General features: G+C 49.5%; 1 protein-coding gene and 1 non-coding gene across 2 annotated transcripts in view; both read left to right on the forward strand.

Annotated features, from left to right (window-relative positions):
* The first annotated feature begins 8933 nt into the window (after positions 1 to 8933).
* Rab31 (RAB31, member RAS oncogene family) overlaps positions 8934 to 24352 on the forward strand; it is a 115651-nt gene continuing 100232 nt past the window's right edge. The window contains exon 1 of the mRNA XM_055628373.1: positions 8934 to 9276. Coding sequence (XP_055484348.1) covers positions 9238 to 9276 — 39 coding nt within the window. The 5' untranslated portion in view covers positions 8934 to 9237. The remainder of the gene's footprint in view (positions 9277 to 24352) is intronic.
* On the forward strand, positions 17350 to 17465 carry LOC129692169 (U5 spliceosomal RNA). Its single transcript, XR_008722647.1, has one exon. It is a non-coding gene; the product is annotated as a U5 spliceosomal RNA (small nuclear RNA).

Consider the following 24352-nt stretch of genomic DNA (forward strand, 5'->3'; position numbering starts at 1 on the left):
GCTCGTGCGTCGCCGGCGGTCCGCGGCCGAGGCTCCCGCCTCCGTGCGGAGGAAGCGCCGCCTCCGCCCGCCCGCCCGCGCGCCCAGGCCTCGCGAGTGACTGAACAAAGCCCGGGCCCCGGGCCGGGCGACAGTTGAGTGACAGAAGTTCCGCCGGCGCCGCCGGCCCGTTAAAGCCGCGGCACCGGCCTCCGGGCCCGCGCGCCGCCCGCCCGAGCCGCCCGTGAGCGGCCGCGGGCGCGCGGGCCGGGCCGAGGACCGGAGGCCGTGACCGCGGGGACGCCCGGCCGGGATACCTGCCCCCTCCGCCTCCCCGGGGAATGGCAGACGAGCGGGGCTCGGGCGCGGGGCTTGCTACCTAGGGCATCGGGTGGCGGGGGCCTGCGATCGGCGTTGCCTGGCTTTTGGTAAACCGGCGGCGCTTTTCTCAAGTCTGTCGCGGATCTCACTGTTCCCCTTTGTTTGGAGAGTTGAGTGGTTCTCCGAGGTTCCCGAGTACAAAGTAGGGCAAGTCCGGGTTTCCAGACTCCGGCTCGTGGTCTCAGGTCTAGATCCAACCCCCGCGAGCTCTCCAAAACGGCCTTCCCCTGAAGCCGGACAACAGAACACGGACTCCCGTACTTGATGCCAGGTTGCGAATCTGATATGAAAAAGGAGAAATTTAAATGTTCAGCTTGTTCCTTTCTGCGATTTAGCCTGCAACTAGAGACAACAAATTTGCATTTTAAAACACTGGGGATCAGACCCAGTAATCAGATCCTCAGGAATGCACAACTGTGCTTGGGGAAAAGTTACTCCAACATCTCTCCCTTTTGGATATTAACAGATAAAACACAGATTGAATAGCATGACTTGAAATTCCAAGAGATTGAAAAAAAAAAAAAAACCAACTAATTTTGCAAGTACAGAATAATTAAAACTAAAGACCAAACTCCCACATCCAGTTTTTTCCTTGCAGAATTTACTTTTGTGAATTCAAATGACAGCTAGCAACCCGCAGATCAGAACCAGAAATCCCAGGTGTTTTTCCAGCACCGAGTTTTAGGACAGAGCCTCTCGCTCGCTGCTCTGAAAGTCACTAAGTAAGCTTACCAGAAAGACCCACTGGTAAGCTGGCTCCGGCTCTCCAGCGCTGGATTGCAAACTAGTTTTGGAATTTGATTTTAGGATGTCATGCTTGCAGGCAAACACGTCACCATGTCCCCTGAGGCCTTGTTTTATTTCTTTAAAAGAAAAGGCGGGGGGGGGGGGGCGGTTGAGAAAAGGACTCTGGCTCGGCTAGAACCTGCTCTGTGGATCATGCTGGCTTCAAACTGGTCTGGGAGTGTCTCAGTACTTGGGATTAAAGGTGTCTACCACCATGCCTGGTACTTCCTTAAAATAGTTTTATTAGTGTTTATTATTCAAATTGGTAGGTTTCATTATGATGTTTTCACATATATTAAATAACTTTGCTCATATCCACTTAACTATTTTTATCAGAAAATGAAAAATGCATGATACAAATGCTTTTTAAAACACTGTTAGGTTTTGTTTCCATTGGCTTTTGAATTTGGAACCAGTTTGCCATGCTGTCCAATACCAAAGCCATTCCCACGAAATGGAATTGCTATTCCTCCTCTACATGTTTTCAATCGTGTGAAGGCAAATATTTGAAATTGTTCTTATCCTTCAAACGTTCTTGCTTAATCCACTCAATGACACTCCTTGAGTCTGTTAAATCTCCAAGTCAATGGGGCTTCCCCAGTGGGAACTCTTAGCCTTTTCTTAGGTTTTCTTAGTTTAGTTTTGCTTCCCAAAGCCACATGATCTCTTTTTTATTTGCCTCAACTGAAGGTGTGTTTTGTCATACCAAAAAGAAAGAGTGCTGCTGAAAGTCCTTCCCAGGACAGACTTAAGCAATGTCTCCCGACTCTTCACGTCCAAGGTCAAAAGGAGGCAGCCAAAGTTCACTCTGAGGAATCCGTGAGTTTATTGGGCTTCCTTACAGAGCTGAGGGCCTTCTTACAGCGTGTGGGCGATCCTCCCTGACAGTCCTGCCTGAGAAGACTTTACCCTGCAGGGATGAGTTTCCCCATAGCTGCTTAGATGGGCCTCTCCCTCCCCTGGTCTTCCCTGGCCTAAAAATTCTAGGTCCTCCCTCAGACCATGTGTAATTAAGGCCAGTTGTGTACACAGGTGAGGGTCTCATCACCTTCCACCCCTTAATGAAGGAGTGTAAACAGCCAAGGAGCCCAACTGGGTTTGGGGGGAAAGGGTGGTTGGCAAAGGGCCACAGCTGACCTCCACAAGATGGCAGTTGCTTGGCTCTGAGGACAGTTACAACAGGAAGCCGGAAAGGAAAGGACAAAGAGTGTCAGAAATTCATCAAGAAAATTAACATTGTTGCTTAATCCATTCAATGCTGTTTACACATTCTGGTTTCTCTGGAGGAATTAAATGTTTGCAACAGATGTGTGAGATGCCATGGCTCAGAGGGAATAACTACAGAATTCTTCAGTGGAACATCTTTGGCCCTGCTTGCTCACTTGCAGAAAATGCAGAAAGCTCTAGAGCATTCCTGAGTGGATAGGAAGCAGGGTAGTGAGGGTGTCCCCGGGAGTACAGTTCAGTAGTGGAACGCTCGCCTACCATGCCCAGGGTTCTGGGTTCTACCCTCAGTACTGCAACAAGTAAAGACAGGGCCGTGAGGCAGCAGAAGAGAGACAAAGGCGAAAGCTGTAGAACTGTGGTCTGCCCAGAATTAGCTCTGCTGATTCTCAGGATGTTCTTTCTCCGATACAGGAGTGGGGTTATCAGAAAGTGTGGGCACACAGTCCCCCTGTCCTGAGCTTCCTCTACTTCCTGGTGTGCCAGTGTGTGAGCAAGGTTTCATTGCTGCAGCTTCACTATTTTTTTTTTTTTTTTTTGCCCATGTGTCTGTGCACATACAGATGAGCTTTAGTATTTTTACGTTTAGTGTGCCTGTGTGTGTGTACACGTGCTATGGCATGCATACGGAAGTCAGAGGACAGTTTGCAGTAGTCATTTCTTTCCAGGAACACCACGGGAGTTCCTAGGGTTGAATTCAGGTTATCAAACCTGGCAGCAAGTGCCTTTACCTCCTCTGCCACTTTGATGGTCTCAATGAACGGGCTTTGTCTACTTTTGGTTTTGGTATGGTCCAAACAAGAATTTCTTGAATCAGCTTTATGAATATTGTAGCCTCTAGTCAGTTTTTAATGAAAGGAAACCTTCCCCCCCCCCCGCCCTAGTAGTAAAGACTTGATCAGTTACTCTTTTCTGTTGGAAGAAATTCCCATGCAGAATCTTCTGAGACGAATTACCTTTCATGGCTCAGGAGACTCAGTGGTCCTATTATATGAAGAGCTCCTAATCCTGAGACCATTCTATGAAGATGAAGCTGTGAGCTCCTAGACACTCAAGAGCCATAGAACCTAGCCATTGAACAAACATCACACAGTGGATGGAGGTCCTGCCTGAAAAAAAAATCCCAGATGAACCATAGAAAGGAGGAGTCACTTAAAATGCTCCAGATCACTTTAAAACCTCTCAAACAGAGGTCTCTTCTCACATGGACAAATAATTACATGTGTGTCCATCTAGCCTCAGATCCACTGATAGGGCACACCATACGTATTCACCCTGAGTTATGAGCAGAGGATTTTGTGATGGAGATGAACTTTGAGTAGCTCCTTAGGTGACAGGGCTCTACCTGTGGGGCTGAGAAGCAGCGAGTGCAGAGAGGCCATTACAAGGTCTGTTGGGGAATTTGGATTCCATCCTGTGGATGGTATGGCTGTCAGTCCAGGGGTCTCCTGCTTAATTTGAACCAGAAATTATCAATATGCAAGCAATGCCAACCAAGCCGAACATTCCTGGAGTGGAAGGGTGTTACACCATGTTTATAGTCTGGTCGATGTTCGATGTTCCCAGATTGGTTCAATGTGGCTGTTATATACACTGCAGGATTTTTATTTTTATTTTTTTCACAACTTGCCTTGTCTTTGCTCTCAGCATTGAGGTCTGCACTTAGTGCTTATGTGCCCTTAGGTTTATCTGTGCTTGGTACAGAAAGATGGCAGATGGCACGTGTGAAGTGGAAGACTCTGGTTTCTTTGAGGACTCAGTTGAGTCATGTGATGTTTTTCTAGAAGCTGCCTTACGAGAGGGCTTGTGATGTTTCATTGGAGGCTGGCTTGTGAGAAGGCGCGCAGTGTTTTGTTATGAGCTGTCTCACGCAAGGGGCATGGCTTTGGTCAGCTGAGAGTTCTGAGGTGAGGAGACATTGCTTTTTGGATCCACATTGCTGCACTGATTTTCATGCTTCCACACTTGACTTAGCAGAGAAATGTTCCAGAGAATTTCTTGGGGCAATCCAACTGAGTCTGTGGCTTTCACTGACTTGTCCGGAATCATGCTGATTTGTGATGCTGCTTGGTGTTGGCCTTTGGACTGGACTACTGGTATCCGGACAATGAAGAGTGGACTCATCCCAAGGAACTACTTCTGAAAAGGTCTTCAGCCCCCTTTGCCTAATAACCTCCTTCCTTCCCTATGTCTGATTTGGGGGTGGAAGGGAGGTGGAAGCATTTAAGAACCCTAAATAAAGTAGGTTTGGTGAAAAATCTAAGCCTGCACACATTGTCACCCAAGGAATGTCATATGGTATCCATTGAGTGGTCTGCACACATGGAGATTGAGGAAGTCATCTGTGACTGCGTCCTGTGAAGACAGCCCCTGTCAGGGAGGAAACCTTGTGTGTGTGTGTGTGTGGGGGGGGGTTCCAGACCTTGAAGCAGCACAAAAGTGGAAGCCATTTTTCGTACACCAACTTTTCATTTTACAAAACACTAACAAGAAAAGCTTGCATGTCCCATTTCTCTGTTGGGTTCGTTGTCAGTTATATCCCTGCGGTGGTTTGACTAGGAACGGCCTCCATAGACTCATGTGTTTGAAAGCTTGGCCCATAGGGAGTGGCACTATTAAGTGTGCCATTGTTGGAGTAGCTGTGGCTTTGCAGCAGGAAATGTGTCATGAGGGGGCGGGCTTTGAGGTCTCAGAAGCTAAGGCCTGGCCAGTGTGCCACTGTCCCTTCCTTCCTGCTGCCTGTGGATATAGAATCTGAGGTACCTCTCTAGCACCACGTCTGCCTTCGTGCTACCATGCCTCCTGCCTTGACAGTAATGGACTTAATATCTGAAGCTGTAAGTGAGCCCCAATTGAATGTTTTCCTTTATAAGAGCTGCCATGGTCAGGTTGGGCAGTGGTGGTGCATACCTTTAATCCCAGCACTGGGGAGACTGAGGTAGGCAGAGTTCATGGCCAGCTTGGTCCACAGAGCAAGTTCCAGGCCAGCCAGGACTACACCAAGAAACCTTATCTTGAAAAAAAAAAAAAAAAAGGTTGTCATGGCCATGGTGTCTCTTCACAGAAACAAAACCCTAAGAAAACACCACTGCATTTTATTTATTTATTTTTTTTATTTTTTAATGTATATGAGTATTCTATCTGCATTTATACCTGCAAGAAGAGGGAATCAGTTCACATTATAGATGATTGTGAGCCACCATGTGGTTGCTGGGAATTGAACTCATGACCTTCGGAAGAACAGACAGTGCTCTTAACCACTGAGCCATTTCTCCAGCCCCCATTTTTTTTTTTTTTCAATTCCTGCTTATATCAGAACTTTTTCAGGTTTGTAGGATTCTGACTATCCATGGTTTGGATGTTCCCCGAAGCTTGGTGTGTTGGGAGACTTGGTTTGGGGGTGGTGATACGTGAAGATAGTGGAACTTTAGGGGGCAGGGCCTAGTAGGAAGGTCTTAGATCTTCCCGTGATTGCCTTATGTGGGGGCTGAAGGCCTCTGCCCTGGGACCCCTGAGCGCAGTTGCTCCTTCTCCAGTGACTTGTTGTGTGACTGAGCCTGACCCCTGAGTCGCCCTTGGATTTTTGCCAGGAGAGCTGTCCCTGCCACAAGCACTGTCCCTCCAGTCGCCCTGCAGGAGGAGCCCCACAGAGCAGATCAGGCTCAGGGCTGATCTGGCAGCTCTTCTGTTTTGTTTTCGGAGATGGTCTCTCTGTGTAGCCCTGGCTGCCCTGGAACTGTGTAGACCAGGCTGGCCTTGACTCTGCCTCCCCAGGGCTGGAACCAAAGGCGTGCACCACCGCCACCCAGCTAGACTTTTCGAGCTGTGAGCTAAACAGACTTCTTTCTATAAGGTCTGTCTGTCTACCTCAGTGACAAATACCGACTAATGTCATAAACCTGCCATAAAGTAAGCAGAGCACAGAGAGGACAGTGCGCCCTTACCACCTGGAAGCTGCCTAGCACCCGTCCTTCCTAAAGCATACCGAAGCTGCCTCACAGCAGCCACCTATCTGCTCTCCCGGCTACAGTGTTAAGCTTGTCCACGGCTCCATCGCAGGGACCTGGTTTTTATGAGGCCATGTCAGAACTCCAGTTCTGGATGAGGAAGAGAATAAACCCATCAACATGTCTGGTTGACATATGTATTGCCATGTAAGGCAGAGAGCAAGGCTCTATCATAAGGAAGCCAGGTGTGGTGGCACATGCCTGTCATTCCAGTACCTGAGAAGCTGAGGCAAGGCAAGAGTTCAGGATCAGCCTCAGTTACACAGTGAGTCTGAGGCCACCCTGGCTACTCAAGATTCTGTCTCCAAACCAACAGCAGCAGCCACTACCATCACCACCACCACAACAAAACAAACCCCAAACAATACCCCTCCCCCCAGGAAACTTGATTGCAGTGAGACAGGAGTGAGGTAGTTTTTAGCAGGTCCAGGAACAAACAGGTTGGGGTGATTCTCAGTGAGGAAAAGCTTGGACAGGCGACCTTTTAGGGGAGCCTAGAAGCCACATGTGCGTCTCAGACACTCAGAGTAGTGGGAAAGAGAGGAGTTCGGAAAAGATGAAGGGAACCAGGAGGGCATTTTGTCTGCGAGTGGAGTGTCCTTCCTGGCACAGTTCACTCTTTAGCATGTTCTGCAGTCCTATGAATCACCGTCATTACACAGGAAGTAACAAAAGGAATATATCTCTTGGCTTTACAAGGGATTACACTTAAATAAGGAGGGTCAAATCCTATCTGTTATGGAACATGTAGCTATCAGTGAAAGCAGAGAGAAGCCTTGGCCAGGGTGTCTGCAACGATCTAACAGTTGTTCTCAGCTAAGCAAACCTGGACATAGAGGAGTTATTATGTCCCGGCTGGAAAATGTAGGGTAGCCTGTCTTCATCTGCCCACGCAGAACTGGCTGTCCTTGGAGAGATACCGACACAAAAGAGATATTGAATAGGACCTGTGTCCACACAGCTACTTTTTGATCAATTCTGTCTGGACAAGTTGTCCTCTGCAAAGTTCTTGCTCCTCGGGGGGAATTTAATTGATTGCAAGTCTGTCATGGGGCCTGTTTTGACTCCAGGGTTCTAGAGTTCTCTTTGTGGACCTTGCTTTGGAATTTCCACCATGAGGGGCCACTTCAGGTCTGAGTAGCTTCCTTCTGGCTTGTCAGATAACCAAGGCCTGCTGGGAAAATGGCAAGAGCCATTGATCAGATGTGAACAATTCTGAGAGAGGCCAGAGGACTGGGGGATGCAGAATGCCTTGTTAAAACTGGCTTTTGTGTCCTGGAGCCATGGCTCAGCTGTTAAGAGCACTGGCTGGTCTTCCTCCGATTCCAGCTCCCACATCCCTGCCTTCCACGTGGCAGCTGTACTCCGTGGGATCCGACGCCCTCTTGTGGTGTGCAGGTGCACATGCAGACAAAACATAAACACACACACACATCAAACCCATAAACAAATAAACACAGCCGAACGCTGGCTTTTGTTTTGTTTGAGACAAGGTCCCATGTAACACAGACTGTCCTGGAACTTCCTAGGTAGCTCAGACAACTTCTGATCCTCCTGCTTAGAATTAAGGGCACATGCCACTTAAGGGTTAACGACCTAAAACAAGGAACTTCAAAGGAGCTGAGGAACCCCAGACTGATAGAACACCTGCCCGACAAGAAAGCCTAGTCGATGAGAACACACCTGCTGCTGCTGGGCCTTGAAACTGCAAAGCACACAACAGACAAAACTTCCCTCTCCCACGGGAGCCCAAAGCCTACTGTCCCTGTTCACAGTCTCCACTTCCCCGAGAGGCTACTGCTCTCCATTGTTCTGATTAAAGGATCATTCTGCCTCGGTCCAGGGATCAATCCGGGTCAAACAGTCACCATGCCAGGGTTTATGCAGGGCTGGGGGTCAAACCAGGGCCTCAGGCAATTCTATCAGTTGAGCCACAGGACAGCCCACAGCGTTACTGACTAAAACACATGGTTACAATCAGAAGGCCGGGTAAATTGAGATCACCCCCCAAAGCTGTCATTTCTATACAGCAACAAATGAAGTCATCCCAGAGGCTTGGAGTACACTGGGCCACACAAAGAGGGCATGGCGCCGGTGTGTGAAGCCCCGGCCTCAGTTTCCTAGTTGGAGGAGTCTGCAGAAGGGTTGCCAGCCCCCAATTCTAGCTTTACTTCTGTCCGAGCTCCTGCCCACACAGCGGTGGGGTTCTCTACTTGGAAAAGAGTGGGGGGCTTCCTCCCCAGAAAGCTCCTTTCCTCTCCCAGGCTCTGGCACTCTGAATTTTGGAAGCAGAAACAGACGACTGTGTGCAGAAAAAAAAAAAAAAAAAAAATGCACGTAGGGCAACGTGAAGTGTTGGAAGGAAGCGAGCCCAAGCCCGGGTAGTAGAAGGGGCGGGTTAACCGTTTCCTCTCCTCGTTCCAGTCCTCGACGCTGTTTGTGCTTGCAGAGGTCAGAGGTGGGTGTCACTTTAGGGCGGGACTGCCCAGGGACTTGGAAGCGCCTCCTCGGGACCACAGCCAACAGCATAAACTGTACGAATGGCTTCTTTATGACGCGACGGGTGGTGTGTCCGCGACTCCCGGGGCAAGTGGCGCCCGACCGCGCTCAGGGCTGACCGCCGGGGGGCCGGGACGGCCGGGCGGAGCCGAAGCCGGGCGCCCAGGCTCGGCTAGACGCGTCGGGAGGAGCCGGCCGGCGGCACGTGACCGACCGCGGAGGCCGCGGCCCAGAAATAGCCCGGGGGCCGCGGTCCCGCCCCGCGGCCGGCGAGAGCGCTGGGGAGGCGGCCGGACCCAGGCTGGGCGCGGTGCGGCCCGGACGATGCTGCTGAGCCCCGGCCCGGCCCGGCCCAGAGCACATGATGGCGATACGGGAGCTCAAAGTGTGCCTCCTCGGGGTGAGTCCTGGCTCCGCGACGGGCACCCCGGCTCCCGCGCGCCTCCGTCCCCGCGCGCTCCCTCCCGCGCCCCGCGCTGGCCGCCGGGTCCCAGCCGCCCCGGAGCGCCTCCGCTGGCCCCGTCTGCGGCGGCCGCCTCGGGGAACCTCGGGGCGCTCCAGGCTGCGGGCAGGGCACGGCGGGGCGGGGCGGGGTGGGGGGCTCCTGGGGACCAGACCACAGCGGGTCCCGCAGCAACTCGGGGCCCCCCCACCCCCCCGAGGAATGTTTAAGTTGCTCCGCGGAGGCGCTGGGTTTCCTCTGCCCTCCGCGGGGGTGGGGGTGGGGGTGGGGGTGGGTGGGAGTCCGGGGTGGCAATTGCTTTATTCGCTGAGAAAACAAACCTTCCAAACCGGGGTGGGAGAACCGGGGGTGTGGGGAGGGGTGGGTGTGTGTGTGTGGGGTTGGGCCCGACTGAAGAGCGAACTATGTATGAACTATGTATGAACTATATGTCCAGCAGTGGATGAAACGAAGCAGGATGGGAACCGCCTCCCCCCCCCCCCCCATCACTCTTCCCCTTCCAAAATGAGTCTTTCTCCCTACGAGCAGTCAGAAACAAAGAAGGCAACGGCGTCCAAACCCGTGAGACTCACGGACCAGACTGACAGGTCTGTCGCTTGAAAAGTCCCCCACCCCCCCAGGGGATTCAGCGTTTGGGGTCATTTCCTGGGGGCTGCCTACATCAGATCCCGAGAGTCTTCCCCAACGAGAGCTGGCGTCAAGCCACGTTCTCTGTAGCCTTTGGCATCCGTGCCTGGTGTGCGGCCCTTGAAGTTGGCCAACCTGGCCCTCCGAGGAAATAATTCTCTAAATAAAGAGTAGGTCGGCATTCATTCTTCTCAAAGAAATGTTAATGTGTCTGGCAAGATGGGCGTGGAAGTGTAGACAGGCAATGACTGCGGGTCAGGACGGAGTGTACCAAGGGCTTGTGCCTTCATCCGGGCTCTGTCGGGGCCTTCCTTTGGTGGAAGGAGGTGTTGGGAGCTGTCCCCCCCCCCCCCCACACACACTGTCCTCGCCGCGTAACACCAGTTGCTGTGATTTGTGGAGAATCCCAGGGAAGCTGACAAAGGTCCTTTCTTCCTCTTCTGTGTCCCGCAAGGCCTCGCCCGGGATCCTCACCTGCGGAGGCCGGGTAGGACGCTGCCCTTGGCTTTCTCTTTTGAACTTTTGGTGTGACAGGAGCAAGCTTCGTGTCTGTCAGGCTGTCCAGTATAGTCTAGACCTAAATTCTAAGCACCCCGTGGGGGAAAGGAAACGATGGAATAAACACTGTTGGCTTTTGGAGGTGGGTTACACCTCCTTTGCAATCTTCCTATGAGCACAGGCCTGGTCGCGTGACATCACCTTTAATTCTCAGTTTCAAGGGCTCCAGACAGGAGGCCTGGCATGTCTTCTGCCCTGGGGTCTAGAAGGGCTGTAAGAGTGATTTAATTATGGAATGGACTTACCGTGCCCTTCTCTTTGAAGGCAGAGAGCCATACCAGATGGCCCCTTAAGGTCTATGTGTGATGCTAGAGAGGCCAGTGTGAAGTGAGACAACTAGAGGAACCCTCTTCTTTCCCAGTCCATCTCCACAAATGAAGCAGTCTCCACAGGCTTCCTGGAGGAGGCGTCTTATTTTGATTGCCGTCTCTTTGTAATGGCCCTACTGGTAGGAATTTGAACTGGGGTGGGGGTGGGGCAGAGGCTACTGTTACAGAGAAAGAAGAAACTTATGGAAGTTTTGAAACTTTATTCCTATCATGCCACATCAGTGGCCCCCTGTGTTTGAAGGCAGCCACTGGCTCGGCTGGTCCTTGTCTGGTCCAGAGGGACAGCGTGACAGGCTGCGTCTTTTGCTGCTTATCTGGATAGGCTGTCTGTGTGTATGAGATGGCCTTCAAAGGAGGTTGATGGCCCTGGTGTACCGTCTTGGATTTAAGAGAGGAGAGAGGGAGGCAATGATGATCCCTGTGAGCCTTTTAGAATTTTAGCAGGCAGCGTGGGCCCCTCTGTTGTTACTGTGAGGGTTGTCTGTCCTGGGTGACGTAGGGCGTGCAGTTTACCCTCCGGCACTTAGAAGGTGACAGAGTATACTTACCATATAGCAAAGGGCATATGTATGTGTGTGTGTATATAGATGCATGTATAGACATACACACATACAGATATATCATATTCCCTTGCTGGAGAGGCTTGGTGGCTAGTCTTTATGCTTCCCGCTCAAGGTGAGGCTGAGCGGGGCCAGGCGGCGTGGCCTCCGCACCTGCCCCCATGCCTCGTAGAACCTTGGTGCTCGCGATTCCGTTTCTTTTGGTGGATGCTCCACAAGTGGGCTTAGCCTGGGCCCGTGGGACATTCTTGGATGGCTTAGTGAACTTGGGAAGTCAAGGGCTCCAAAACGTGGAGTTTGTTACCTATTTCACACCTGTGTGCTTTCTCATGCTGTGCCACATGGGGACTGTGCAGCCAGCCTTGTGAATGCCCTCCCCTGGGGTGAGTGGGCACACTGTGGCCAGGGGCATGCTGGACCACACTGGGCAGGGGTCAGTGGACAGCCTTAGTTTGGCCGACAATGTGCCAGGCCACCACGGTATAGACTCTGAACTAATGTTATGAAACAGGAGGCTTGAAAACACCACCACCCAAAGTACGTTTCCAAACACGAACAAAAACAGTGTTGCAGCAGCTGTCCTAACCTCAAAGGTGGAAAGCTTCCCAGTATGCATTTTTAGCACACAGCGCCATGTGGCAAGAACAGGAGATGGAGACAGAGAGAGGAGGCGGGGGAGGAGAAGCCTGTTTCTTTGGGCCTGTGTGCTAAAAAAAAAAAAAAAACCAAACAAACAAAAAACTGCTTCCGGATGGGATCCCAAAGAGATTTGTGTTTGCACTTTGGTTGTCTTGACAACAGTTAGAGATTTCTGCTACTTCCTTAGCAGCTGAGTGAGTAAAGTGCAGCTGAGGACTTCCCTGCTTCTGGTGAGGATCTCTCCGTGGCCTTTGTTAGTGTCTGTGTGGTGTCTCACACAGACAGCGCGCGCACACCCACGACCTCGTGAGAAGTCTGGGTGTCGGGAATGCAGATTTGTACAGGGCTTGGACAACATAGAGCCCTGTGACTCTGAGGCCATTAGGACCCACTGTGGACAGGCTTCTCCCACATCAGAGCACAGCCGTCGGATCTGTGTGACGTTGAAGGGGGCTGCCCTGAGAAGTAGTGAGCTCCTCGGTTCTGAAATCAGAAACTTGCATGAGTTTGTTGGGAGTTACTGGGAATTAATGCATAGGACCAGAGGTTAGACAAGGCAACCGTCTCAGCATGTTTTCTGTATCTGCATCACAAAACACTCAAGGCTGGACACTTTGGGAAACAAAGAAGATCTCTGGCTTATCGTTCTGGTGTGGGGAGTGCTCAGATCTGGGCTGTGGCCCTCTGCTGCACCAAATGCTGGTGGAAAGAATGTGGGGATTAGAAACTGAAAATGGTAGCTGTGGTATGCAGCGGGAGAGAGGCCATATTGGGAATTGAGCCCCCCACGGTCCCCCCATCTTTCTCTCCTATCAAAGCCTTATGGTAAGAGATTGCTCACATCCTTTCCAATCAGAGAGAGCGTCTAGATTCCTGTTCTCCAGCTTTCCTTACATCTCACTTAACTCCCACTGTCTCCCACTGCCTTGTGTGACACTTGTAGCACCGCACCTCAGCGTGGGCTGTGGGTACCACTTTCTGTGCACACAGCTGCACAGTCCTTGCTGCCTAGTGAGTGACTTCTCGACCTTGGATGGGGCCAGAACTTACCTCACCTACTCCCTCAAGTACAGCTAGCGCAGCACTTTGCAGTGATCGTCTCTTTAAAAGGAATCTAAAAAACCTCTAATCTGTCTGTGTGCTCCCATAAAATGGAAAAGAGAAAAGAAAAGGAACATAAACACAAAAAGTAAATACTACTTATCCTCAAATGGAATGATGATCAGGGCATAAGAAGAACCTCTTTAAGGCTAAAGCCCGGTTTGGTGGCACAATCCTTTAATCCCAACACAGGGGGCAGAGGCAGGTTGATCTCTGTGAATTTGAGGCTAGCTTGGTCTTCATAGTGAGTTCCAGGACAGCCAAGGCTATGAAGAGATTCTTTGTCAGAAACAAAACAAAACAAACAGAAAAGCTACACCAAAATCCTGATTCTGTAGTCTAGCATCTGGAACTCACTCGTGATCTTCTGGGCTCCAAAAGGCTTGGGCAATTCTGCTTCTCCAGCTCTGCCATCCGCATAATAAGTAGCTTGTTTCATAGGCTTATGCTGGCTCCACATAAAACCCTCTGCTGTCTCGAGTAGTATTTCCCTGACCCTGGCAGCGCCAATATCCTGGGTCTCCACTGCATCTGAGGCTGTGCCTTAGTTAGGGTTTCTATTACTGTGATAAAAACACGATGGCTAAAAGGAACTTGGGGAAGAAAGGGTTTATTTCATCTTAAAACTCCAGATCATGCTACTTCACTGAGGGAAGTCAGGGCAGGAACCTGGAAGCAGAAACTGATGCAGAGGCCAGAGAAGAGTCTTGCTTACTGGTTTGTCCTTCTTGCCTTGCTCAGACTGCTTCCTTATATCTCACCAGAACCATCTGCCCAGCGGTGGCTTGGGTGAGCTAGGCTCTCCAACATCAATTACTAGTCAAGGCATTATCCCACAAACTTGCCTATAGGCCGGTCTTATGGAGACATTTTCTCAGCTGAAAGTTCCTCTTCCCAAATGACTCTAGCTTACATCAAGTTGACAGAAAACTAGCCAGCACAGCTGACCCTTTGTCAGCTTGACACATAAGCGCATCACTATTCAACTAGAACCTTTTCTTTCTTATTTGTTTCCAAGATGGCATGTTATCACAATATAAAACATTAAATCTTTTATTTATTTATTTATCTATCTATCTATCTATCTATTTATTTATTTTTGCTTTGTTTTTCCAGGCAGGGTTTCTCTGTGTAGTCTTGGCTGTCCTGGACTGCTTTATAGACCAGGCTGGCCTCGAACTCACAGAGATCCACCTGCCTCTGCCTCCCTGAGTGCTGGGATTAAAGGTGTGTACCACCACACTCTGCTGTGGGCTCCAATGAAATAAAAAATAAGTTCCAAAAGTTACAAGCTTCCTCACAGTCTCCAAGAGGGATGAATAATGGCAGCTATAAGCAAGTCAGAGCAAACCCCACACCCAACAGTGGGGTCCAGCAATGCTCAATGCTAGACATCTAGGAAGCGCTTGTGTTCTTCTGGCCTCCAAAAGGCTCCGTTTCCCCAGCCCTGCCGCTGATAGCACACACAGCTCATCTCATAGGCTCAGGTTGGCACTACTCCACAGCTACTGCTTGGTGGTCCTCCCCGGATACTGCTCCAGCTCCGTCATCCATCTTTGAAGGCAAAGGACATTCATGTACCAAATCCCAGTCCAACCTCCCACATAGTTACAGCTACAGCCATAGCGTCAAACACATAGTCCGTGCTCAGGTATTTCCAGCGGTCCCTACAGGTGTTTAAAAACATCCAAGATCAGTCAGGCATGGTGGCGCACGCCTGTATTCTCAGCACTCGGGGAGGCAGAGACAGGCGGATCTCTGTGAGTTCGAGGCCAACCTGGTCTACAAAGTGAGTCCAGGACAGCCAAGGCTACACAGAGAAATCCTGTCTCGAAAAACAAAAAAAAAAAGAAAAAATCCAAGAGCAAGTGAGAGCAATTTTAATGTTGTGGCTCATTAGTGTAAAAAAAAAAAAAAAAAAAAAGCTTTTCTCCCTTACCAGCACAAGACATATTTATCTTTCTGGCTCTTTACATAGCCCTGGCTGTACTGGAATTCAGTATGTATATGTGACACCATGCTAGCACTTTTGCAGAATCCAGGCTGTGTGTCTTGTATAAAGTGTCAACAACTGGATCTGTCTGATCAATTCTACGATGCTCCCTGTTTGGGTGAGATTTAACACACATGATGCTGCCTGGCCTTAGTATTCTGTGATCGTGCATGGTACAATATCAAAACACTTGTAAAGTTGCTTCTATGGCATTCACTAATATATATATATATTCCTTGGCTTCACGTGCTAGACAGTGGTGTGTCTGAACAAAACAGACAGAATTGGGCCATGTGGAGTTGTATTCGCCAATACTCTAATGTAGTACGTCTCAACCGTCCTGATGCAGTGGCCCCTTAATACAGTTCCTCATGTTGGGGTGGCCCTCTGACCATTATCTTCATTGCTACTTCACAACCATAGTTTTGCTACCGATATGAACTGTAATATAAATATCTATGTTTTCTGATGGTCTCAGGCGACCCAGAGGGGTCGAGGTCCACAGGTTGAGAGCTGCTGCTCTAGGGGACCAGCAACAACAGAACGACTATAAATCAAAAGAGGATTTATTAGACTGGGTTACGTGATGTGGTTCCGAATAGTCCAACGACTGTCTCACTCTGGGAAGGGCAAGAACACGGTAGTCATCATCACGGTAGTCAGCAGTCCCCATCTGATCATGGTGGCACATGCCTTTAATTCCAGCACTTGGGAGGTAGAGGCAGGCAGATCCCTGTGAGTTCAAGGCCACCCTGGGTGTACATCTGGGGTTCCAGCACAGCCAGGTCTATGTAGAGAGGCCCTGTCTCCTGGAGGGTTTCCTGGAGAGATGCGGGTCTCAGTTCATGTTAGAAACCTAAAGAACCTGTTTCTAATATCAGTAAAGGAATCAGCAGTGGAAACAACTGAGTGGCTGAGCTCGCCAGTGAAGACGAGGGAGCAAAGAAGGAAAAGCCTTCTTTACCTCGGCTGCCGCCAGAACATGCTGCCTAGAGTTATTGGGGGATCACCCTACCTCAATTAAGGCAGTGAAGACGGTCCCCCACAGACATGCCTAATGAAAGCTTTCTTCTGAAGTGATCTAGGTTGTGTCAGGTTGACAAAGAGTTAACCGCCACAGAGGCATACATTTTATTGAGAAAGAGGGAAAAATGAATTACAGGTTCAGTATCATTTGCCTAAAATGCTTGGGGACAAAGTAGTTCCTATTCTGGTGTTTCTCAGATTTTGAAATATTTACACAGCCCCTCCTTTCCTTCCTTCTTTTGTTCCTTATCTTCTTCTTGTGTCCAAGAGTGAGAGTGAGGGTGGAGGTCAGAAGACAACTTTCACGAGTTGCTTCTAGGCCATCCACCGTGAGTTCCAGGGATTGAGTTTAGGTCGTCAGGCTTGAGTAGCAAGTGCTCTTACCTTGATGAGCCCTCGTGTCAGTTTGAATGAAAATGGCCTCCATAGGGGGCACTATTAGGAGCTGTGGCCTTGTTGGAACAGGTGTGGCTTTGTGGGAGGAGGCACATCACTAGGGAATGGACTTTGAGCTCTCAGGTGATCAAGGCAGGCCCAGTGTCTCACTCTCTTCCTGCTGCTTGCCAATACAGCATCATGTCTGCCTGCTTACCACCAGGCCTCCTGCGGTGATGTTAATGGGCTGAACATCTGAACCTGTAAACCAGCCCCAACTAAATGTTCTCCTTTGTAAGAGTTGCCTTGGTCATGGTGTCTCTTCATAGCAATAGAACTCTGACTAAGACAGCCCTCTTGCTGGCCCTGCATGGACTTTTCTGATTGATCATCTTTAATCCAAACATCTGAAATCTGAGACACTTCAAGATCTGAAACCTTCAGAGTGTCATCAGAGTGTCAGAAAGTTTGAGGTATTTGGATCATTTCATCTTAAAATTTTTTTTGGATCAGGGGTACTCCAGCTGTTTGTGGTCTGTTCAAATTTGATACGTGTTACTTGGCAAAACAGGTGAACTGAGTGATTAAAGCAGGAACCCAAAGAGCCCTGGGAAAGTGGGAGAAGGTGTTGGGGGTTGGGTGCTTCTGTTTCTGTCAGGGACCAGTGTGGAAGAGTCGGTCTGTAGTGGCTGCTGAGCTGCCAAGAGATCCCTTGGTCCATGACCACAACTGCTTTTCTCAGTGTTAAACTTGGGAAAGGGAAGAAAGAAAAGGAATGTGGGATTTAGCATCTAGTAACTGAATGGAAGGTTTCTCTTCAGAGCATATAAATCTTTCGCCTTTTACTAAAGATTTCCGTGGAGAAGAACAATTCTGAGTCTTAAACCAATTTTTTTGAGGCCTTGCCTTAGCAAGGCTAATAAAGTTGTTTACAAAAAAAAAAAAAAAAGAATTGTATTCTGTGATTTTACTGATTTCTGTGCCTGCGGTCCCGTGAGCCTGCTGGTCTTCTCTAGTGGCTTGGATGTGATTTTTTTTTTTTAAGATTTCTTTACTTTATTTTATGTGAATGGCTGTTTTGCTGGGTGCACATTTGTGTGCACTGCATGCTTATGCCTGGTGTGATGGATCCTCTGAATCCGGAGTTACAGACAGTTGTGAGCTGCCATATGGGTGCTGGGAATTGAAACTGGGTCCTCTGAAGGAGCAGCCAGTGCTCGTAACTGCTGAGCCGCCTCTCCAGCCCAGATGCGACTGCTTTTATTTGACCTGGACCGTAGCTTCTTCCGTCCTTCCATTTCCCCCAGAGGTGGGTGGGAGACTTGAGGTTTCAGAAAATGGAGGCCTGCGGAATGGCGGATTGAAGACAAACAAGACGTGTCATGTACACTTCCGTCGTGGTGGTGACTGAGTACTTGAGAGAAACAAGCCGAGGCAGGGTTTATTTTGTCACCCTGTCTCCAGGCCTGCAACGAGGTGGGGGACGTCGTGGCCGAAAGGGTGTTGAGTGAGCCAAGCTGCTACCTCAGAATGGACGCACAGTAGAGAGAGGCAGGTACAGAGGGAGGTGTGCGACAAAAGGGAGTCCCCAGAGGCCCCCTGCTGAGAAAAATGGGTGACGTGGTAAAGGGAACGCAAAGAGGTGAATTGGGGTCAGATTACCTTGGATTTTGAGTTTCTGCCTTTGTGTGGTGTTGTGGACGTTTGTGGTTTATGGCGTGCTTTTGTTATAATCTCATGTAGGGGATGTTAGTTGGTCCACACTTGTTAATTGTCTCATTCAGAGCAGGGTCTTTGCCAGCTGGAATTAGTTGAATTCTGAGGACTTTGAGGGTATAAATATGACAGAGGAAGGAGGCAGCTTGGAGGAGATGGGGGAGGACTGCTTGCTGCTCTTGCTGGCTTGCTGGTTACCTGGACTTCTGGATTTCCTGATGATGGATATTGGTTTTGCTCCAAAAGAATACTAAGACTCTACCCAGCTGAAAGAAGTGAAGAGGGCTACGTCCCCTTTCCCTTACAACCTTCTTTTTCTCCTACCAGGGGTTCGGGGGTCAGGAAGGGAGGTATACACTTTAAGGAACTCCTAAATAAAGTAGCATTTGAAAAACCAGCGCCTACAGTGTGGTACCATCAAGAGGTTTGTCATCAAGAGGACAAAGGCTTTTGGTGGTGATAGCAGAAATGCTCTTATCTGTGCAGGCCTTGCTGGGCCCCTGTTCCATGGATGGACCATTCTAAACACTCAAAACAGGGTCTAGGAAAGATAGACGCCCATGGATGGGATCTCAGGGTTAGGTAGGTTTGTGTGCAAGCTCTTCTGTTTCCTGGGTGTTTTTTTTTCCCCTCCCACAGTCCCTCCCTCTCTTCCTCATCTCCTCCTCCCTCACTCCCTTTCTCCTTCTTCATTAGTAAATTGAACCAAGAGCCTTTTACATGAGTTCTACCACCGAGCTACATCGCCAACCCCAGTCTTGTGAAAAAGATACAGAATTCCATCCTGGGTTTTCTAGGTTGTCATCTTTCTTTCCAGCCTGTTTACACTGGCATATAAAGAGGAGAGGTAGAGTTAATATGGAAATCCCCCTCAGGCCCCTCCTGTCCCTCCAACCCCCCAGCACAGACCAAGTGAGGCTCTGGCAGGTGCCATGGGTACTGACTGAGTGCCTGCCCTGAACCATTCCACAGATGACAAAAGGTATCATGATCTCTGCCTCACAGAGCTGACAGCCTAGGAGACAGAATGTCAACTGGGGCTGCTGGAGAAAAAGGGGGCAAGGAAAGGCCTTCGAAGGTGGCCTTAGGTGGCTGGTGTGTGTGTGTGTGTGTGTGTGTGTGTGTGTGTGTGTGTGTGTGTGTGTGTTTCTTGAGCATTTCCTTGGAATCAGGTCGGAGAACTGTTGAATCTTTTCGTAATGAGCAGTGACACCGTTGGGCTCATCTTTTATGAGGGTCGCCTCAGTTGTCTAGTGTAGGGTGACCCACCAAAGTTTGCCAAGAGTCTGGGAGGTGACCGTGACTTCCAAACCTGCCAGCCAGGCAGGCACCCTCCCACTCCAGCTGAGCTTTGAAAGGGAAGATGAGGAGTATCTTGGGTAGACTGAGGAGTGTGGGCAAATTAAATCTTGACATGGGCACACGTGATGGCCGAGGCACCCGGACCTGGGAATGTGGCTCCAGCGGGGCAATGTCACCCTTTGTGCCGGGAACTGATGTTAGTGGCACGTCACCGGAGCTCAGCCCGCCCTCAGTCGCCACATGCGTACTCTTGGCATCTGTGTGCCCATTTTCACAATCAAGTTGTCAGCGCTTACACCGGGCTCCATGCTTTTCCTCTTAAGGAAGTCAAGAACTGACAGGGTCAGGTAAATCCTGCTCTGACTGTGTGGCTGGGCTGCGGGATAGCGAACGCATGTGCCCTCTGACTGGGGCCTGCGGACCGGCCAGGCTGTGCGTGGTGCACGGGGGGCGGCACTCGGAGGGATGCGCTGAGCATGGTGCGGTATGTATCAGGCCAGGGAGCGGGTGCAGGTTCTCAGACAGAGCAGTGACACAGCTGAACTCCTCTTCTAGGAGGGTCGTCTCGGCAGTCATGTTTAGGGCCCACCAGAAGCCATCCTGTGGGCATGGACCCTGGCGGTGCCACATCACCACTTTTCCTGGTATTGTGTGCATGGACAGCCTTTAACCCCCCCCCCCCCTCGATGTTCAGGTTGGTCTCCGTGGGCTTGGAACAGGGTCTCCCGACTGACTGACTCACTGCCGTATAACCTCCCTGCTCAGGGAGCCCGTCAGCCCTGTGTGTGGAGCTGGCTGTGCCCTTTGTCAAAGGTGAGGTGGCAAAATAAGTCAAAGAGCACTTCAGGCTCTGTTGATAAGAAGCATTTTCATAAGATGGGAATTATTCAAAGGTGTTCCAAAGGTACTCATTTCTATAAGAAACTATTAATAAGTATGACATCAATTTTAAAAAGTCCTCTGAAGAGACAAACTGGATTAATTTTATGTCCTACCGCATAGGCTATTCCCAGTAAGAGGACTCAAGGCGTAATAATATACACTGAAACTAATGTTAGTTTTAAGAATTTATTTATTTTTATTTTATGTGCATTGGTGTTTTTTGCCTCCATGTATGTCTAAGGGTCACAGATCTTGGAGTCAGAGACAGTCGTGAGCTGCCATGTGGGTGCTGGGAACTGAACCCAGGTCCTCTGGAAGAGCAGTTAATGCTCTTTAACCACTGAGCCACCTCTCCAGCCTTAATTTTAATGTCTTTATAACCAAAATATCAATATTTTAGCAGTAGAACGATGATGCCATGTAATGCACTGATTGTCACGTGACTGGTGTTGATGTGGGTCGTCGCACGTGGCTTACTCTAGGGCTTTGCTTTTGACTCTCCGAGTAGCTCTGTGTCACTTCAGGTATGCACATCTTATTCATGATTATATTATTATTATTCATGACTATATACATAGAGTTTGTATATAACCCATGATATACAATGTGAATATAACCACGATTACATACGCATATACGTACACACATGTACACAATTATACACATTCTACCCACATACTATGTGTATTAACTTTGTCCACGATTTCGTCCTATACAGAAGCATCTGTGGGTGAAGCAGGCCCGGTGGCCTAAGCAGGAGGATAGCAAATTCAAGGTTTGATTGAACTAGGAAGTAAGTTCAGAACCAGACTGAGCAACTTAGACCCAAAATGATCTCAAAATGAGAAGTGATACAAGAGGCTTTGGAGTGTAGCTCAGTGGTGGAGCACACGCCTCTGGCGTGTGTCACCCTGGGGTTAATCCCCAGTACTTCCCTCATCCCCCCCCAAAGTCACTGGGTGAAAGAAAACCAGCAATTATAAGCTGGCAAGCATGATAGTAGCCTGTTGTGTCTCTCACATGGGTCTTGGCAGTTCTGGCTTCAGAGGAACCACACACAACCTCAGGCTGAAGCCAGACATCTTTCCCACCCATAGAAACACTGGAGAAGGTAATTAAGGAGGATGTCAGTGTACATCCTAAATGAGCTTGTAATTGTTGCAGACTATGGAAAAAAAGTAATGTCCCCATGGCCACTCGGGTTCTGCGGTGAGAGTTGGGGGACCTGTTGCATAACAACTTGGGGTCCCATGGGCCAAGTGCTCTAAGATGGGCCGTTCTGACTTACAGCTTCTGTGTGCAGAGCGACACAATCTTATTTTATTTTATTTTTTGTCACTTACATTTCTGCCATCCAGGCTGGATTGGCGGATCAGGCATCTTTTTTTCTTATAACATTTTTCTACCCAGGCCATCAGAGCTGTATGTTGCATGGCTCCTTCCACAAAACGTGCTCTGAGAACCAGCACCTAGAGTGGCTTCTGTGTCCTGCCTCCCAGATCCCAGGGTGCCATTCCCCTTCTGTTCACCACCATCATTAAGGTCAGTCTAGAAGCGAAGCAGGAAAATTAGACTCACATCCCTGGATGGAAAAACAGCAAGAACTTGTGCTCTGTGGTCACATTAAAAAAAAACAATCCAAAAAAAAAAAAAAAGACTATACTCAGTGAGTATAGTCTTGGAGGCCTGGAACTCATCCTCCTGCCTCAAGCTTGCAAATGCCTGGGTTGTGGGCATGTACTCCACACCTGGTGGCCATGTTTAATCTCTCCTGACTAGATGCTTTATGTACCAAACAACAGGGCATGGAGGCAGTTTCTGTTATCATATCCATCTTACCGAGGGGAAAATGCAACTGCATTATACACACAAGGACCTTCCACTAATAAATGATGCTTAAGCCGGGGTGGTGGTACAGAGGCAGGCAGATCTTTGAGCCTGAGTCCGGCCTGGTCAGTGGGGTGGGACCCGTCAGATTCACAAGTGCCCTGGTCTGCCATTGAAGCGGTTTAAAGTTTAGCTGCCAGTGTGGCCAGTGGGAGTTGGCTGAGCCTGGGGGACGGAAAGACTGGCACCCAGGGCTCGGCAAACAGCGCTTCTGGGGGACTCAGCTTCCGGGCCTATAAAACGTGGACACTTTGCTCGGGTAACCCTGCTGCCCCGGTTCTTTCTCTTTTCTACGACACATGCCTGGCAGAAGCAGTGTGAGGGGGCAGGGCCTCCCCACCAGGTGACAGGGCTCAGTTGGTCACGGTGGGGAAAGCATGGTGACTGGAATGGCTGGTCACATCTCAGGAACAAGCAGAGACAACTGACTGGTAACTGCTCAAGCCCAGTCCTCTGGGCCCGGCTCTGTCGGCCTGGCCTTACCTCAAAAGGTAAGGGATTCTGCAGCCTCCCTAAACAGTGCCACTAGCCGGGGGTACCACGTGTTAGCATATGAACCTCTAACAGGGGCACCTTACCTGGCATATGTCCTTCAAAAATGTTTCCAACCAGCTTCTTCCCCTGAGACCATTTTATAGTCTTAGTGACCTTAAGGCTTAAAAGATTTTAAATGTATCCTTTCCACAAGAGGACTCCTAATGGAGACATTTTCTTTAACATACTTTGTTCTAGGGCCTGACAAAGAGTAGCTTCTGGTTGAGTATCAGGATATGGCAGGGCTTCATGATTTTCTGTCAGCTGACCAAATCTATGACATATTCTTTACATTTTTTAGGTTGAAGTCCAACAGCAAAGTGCACAGATTAAGTTGAACCCACAACAAGTTTGCACAAATGTAACCAACATATGTAGAAACTTGGAGAGACTGGGGGGGGGGGGGAAGGGGTGGCACACGCCTTTAATCCCATCTCTCAGAGAGGCAGAGGCAGGTGGGTCTCTGAGTTCTAGGCCAGCCTGGTCTACAGAGTGAGTTCCAGGACGGTCAAGGCTACACAGAGAAACCCTGTCTAGAAAAACAAAAAAGAAAAAAGAAGAGAGACTGGTTATTAACAGCTAGCTCCTCATTTTCCCTTCCAGCCATTCCCTTTCACAAGAGTAACCCCCACCCCACCTAGAAATGTTATTTTTTTCTTGTTTTAAAGTTGCACTGTATGTATATTGTAGCTCCTCATTATTTTTAAGGATCTGTCCTAGCGATGCTTTTGTAGAAGTTGGAAGGACAGGGGACTCCTAGGCTGCCCTTAGCAGATGGAACCGGGCAGGCTGCAGCCCTTTGTCCTCCAGCGGCCTCTGCCCCTGCCCTCTTGCCCTGGTGCTATGCAGATCATATTTCCAGAGTCTGCTGGGGTGTGGCTACCACTGTAGAGTAGTGTCTTAGGAGTCTTTAAAAACCAGTCAGTTAGGGGGCTGGAGAGATGGCTCAGCAGTTAAGAGCCCATACCACTCTTGCAGAGGGTCTGAGGTTGGTTCAGTTGCCAGCACCCATACCACGTGGCTGGCAACCACCGGTGATGTCAGCAGCAGGCAACCTGATGCCACTGGTTTCTGTGGACACTTGTACTCCGGGCACACACCCACACCCAGCCACACAACTAAAAATAAGACAGATCAGTGAATTAAAATGAGGAACCACCATCACTGTTTATAACAGCTTTTAAATTGCTTTTCAAGAGTGCTCAAAACAGTTCTGTCAAATACCGAAAGCATCTCCTGGATTTGTGAGACAGACTATCACTGCGTAGCCCACGCTGACCTAAAACCTTCCATCATCTTCTGCCTCAGCCTCCCAAGAGCGGGGATTGCAGATGTGTGGTACTGCATGAGGCTCATGTTCCTTTTGTTAAATGAAGAAAGTCACCGGGAAAGCCAGTTTCCACCCCAGCTAGCTACTGAGGTATAATTAACAAATAAAAGTGCTGCATACTTAAGGTTTGCACAGTGACGTTTTGATATATGCA

Source organism: Psammomys obesus, unplaced genomic scaffold (genome assembly GCF_907164565.1).
Source record: "Psammomys obesus unplaced genomic scaffold, mPsaObe1.curated_primary_1811, whole genome shotgun sequence".
Classification (NCBI taxonomy): Eukaryota; Metazoa; Chordata; class Mammalia; order Rodentia; family Muridae; genus Psammomys; species Psammomys obesus.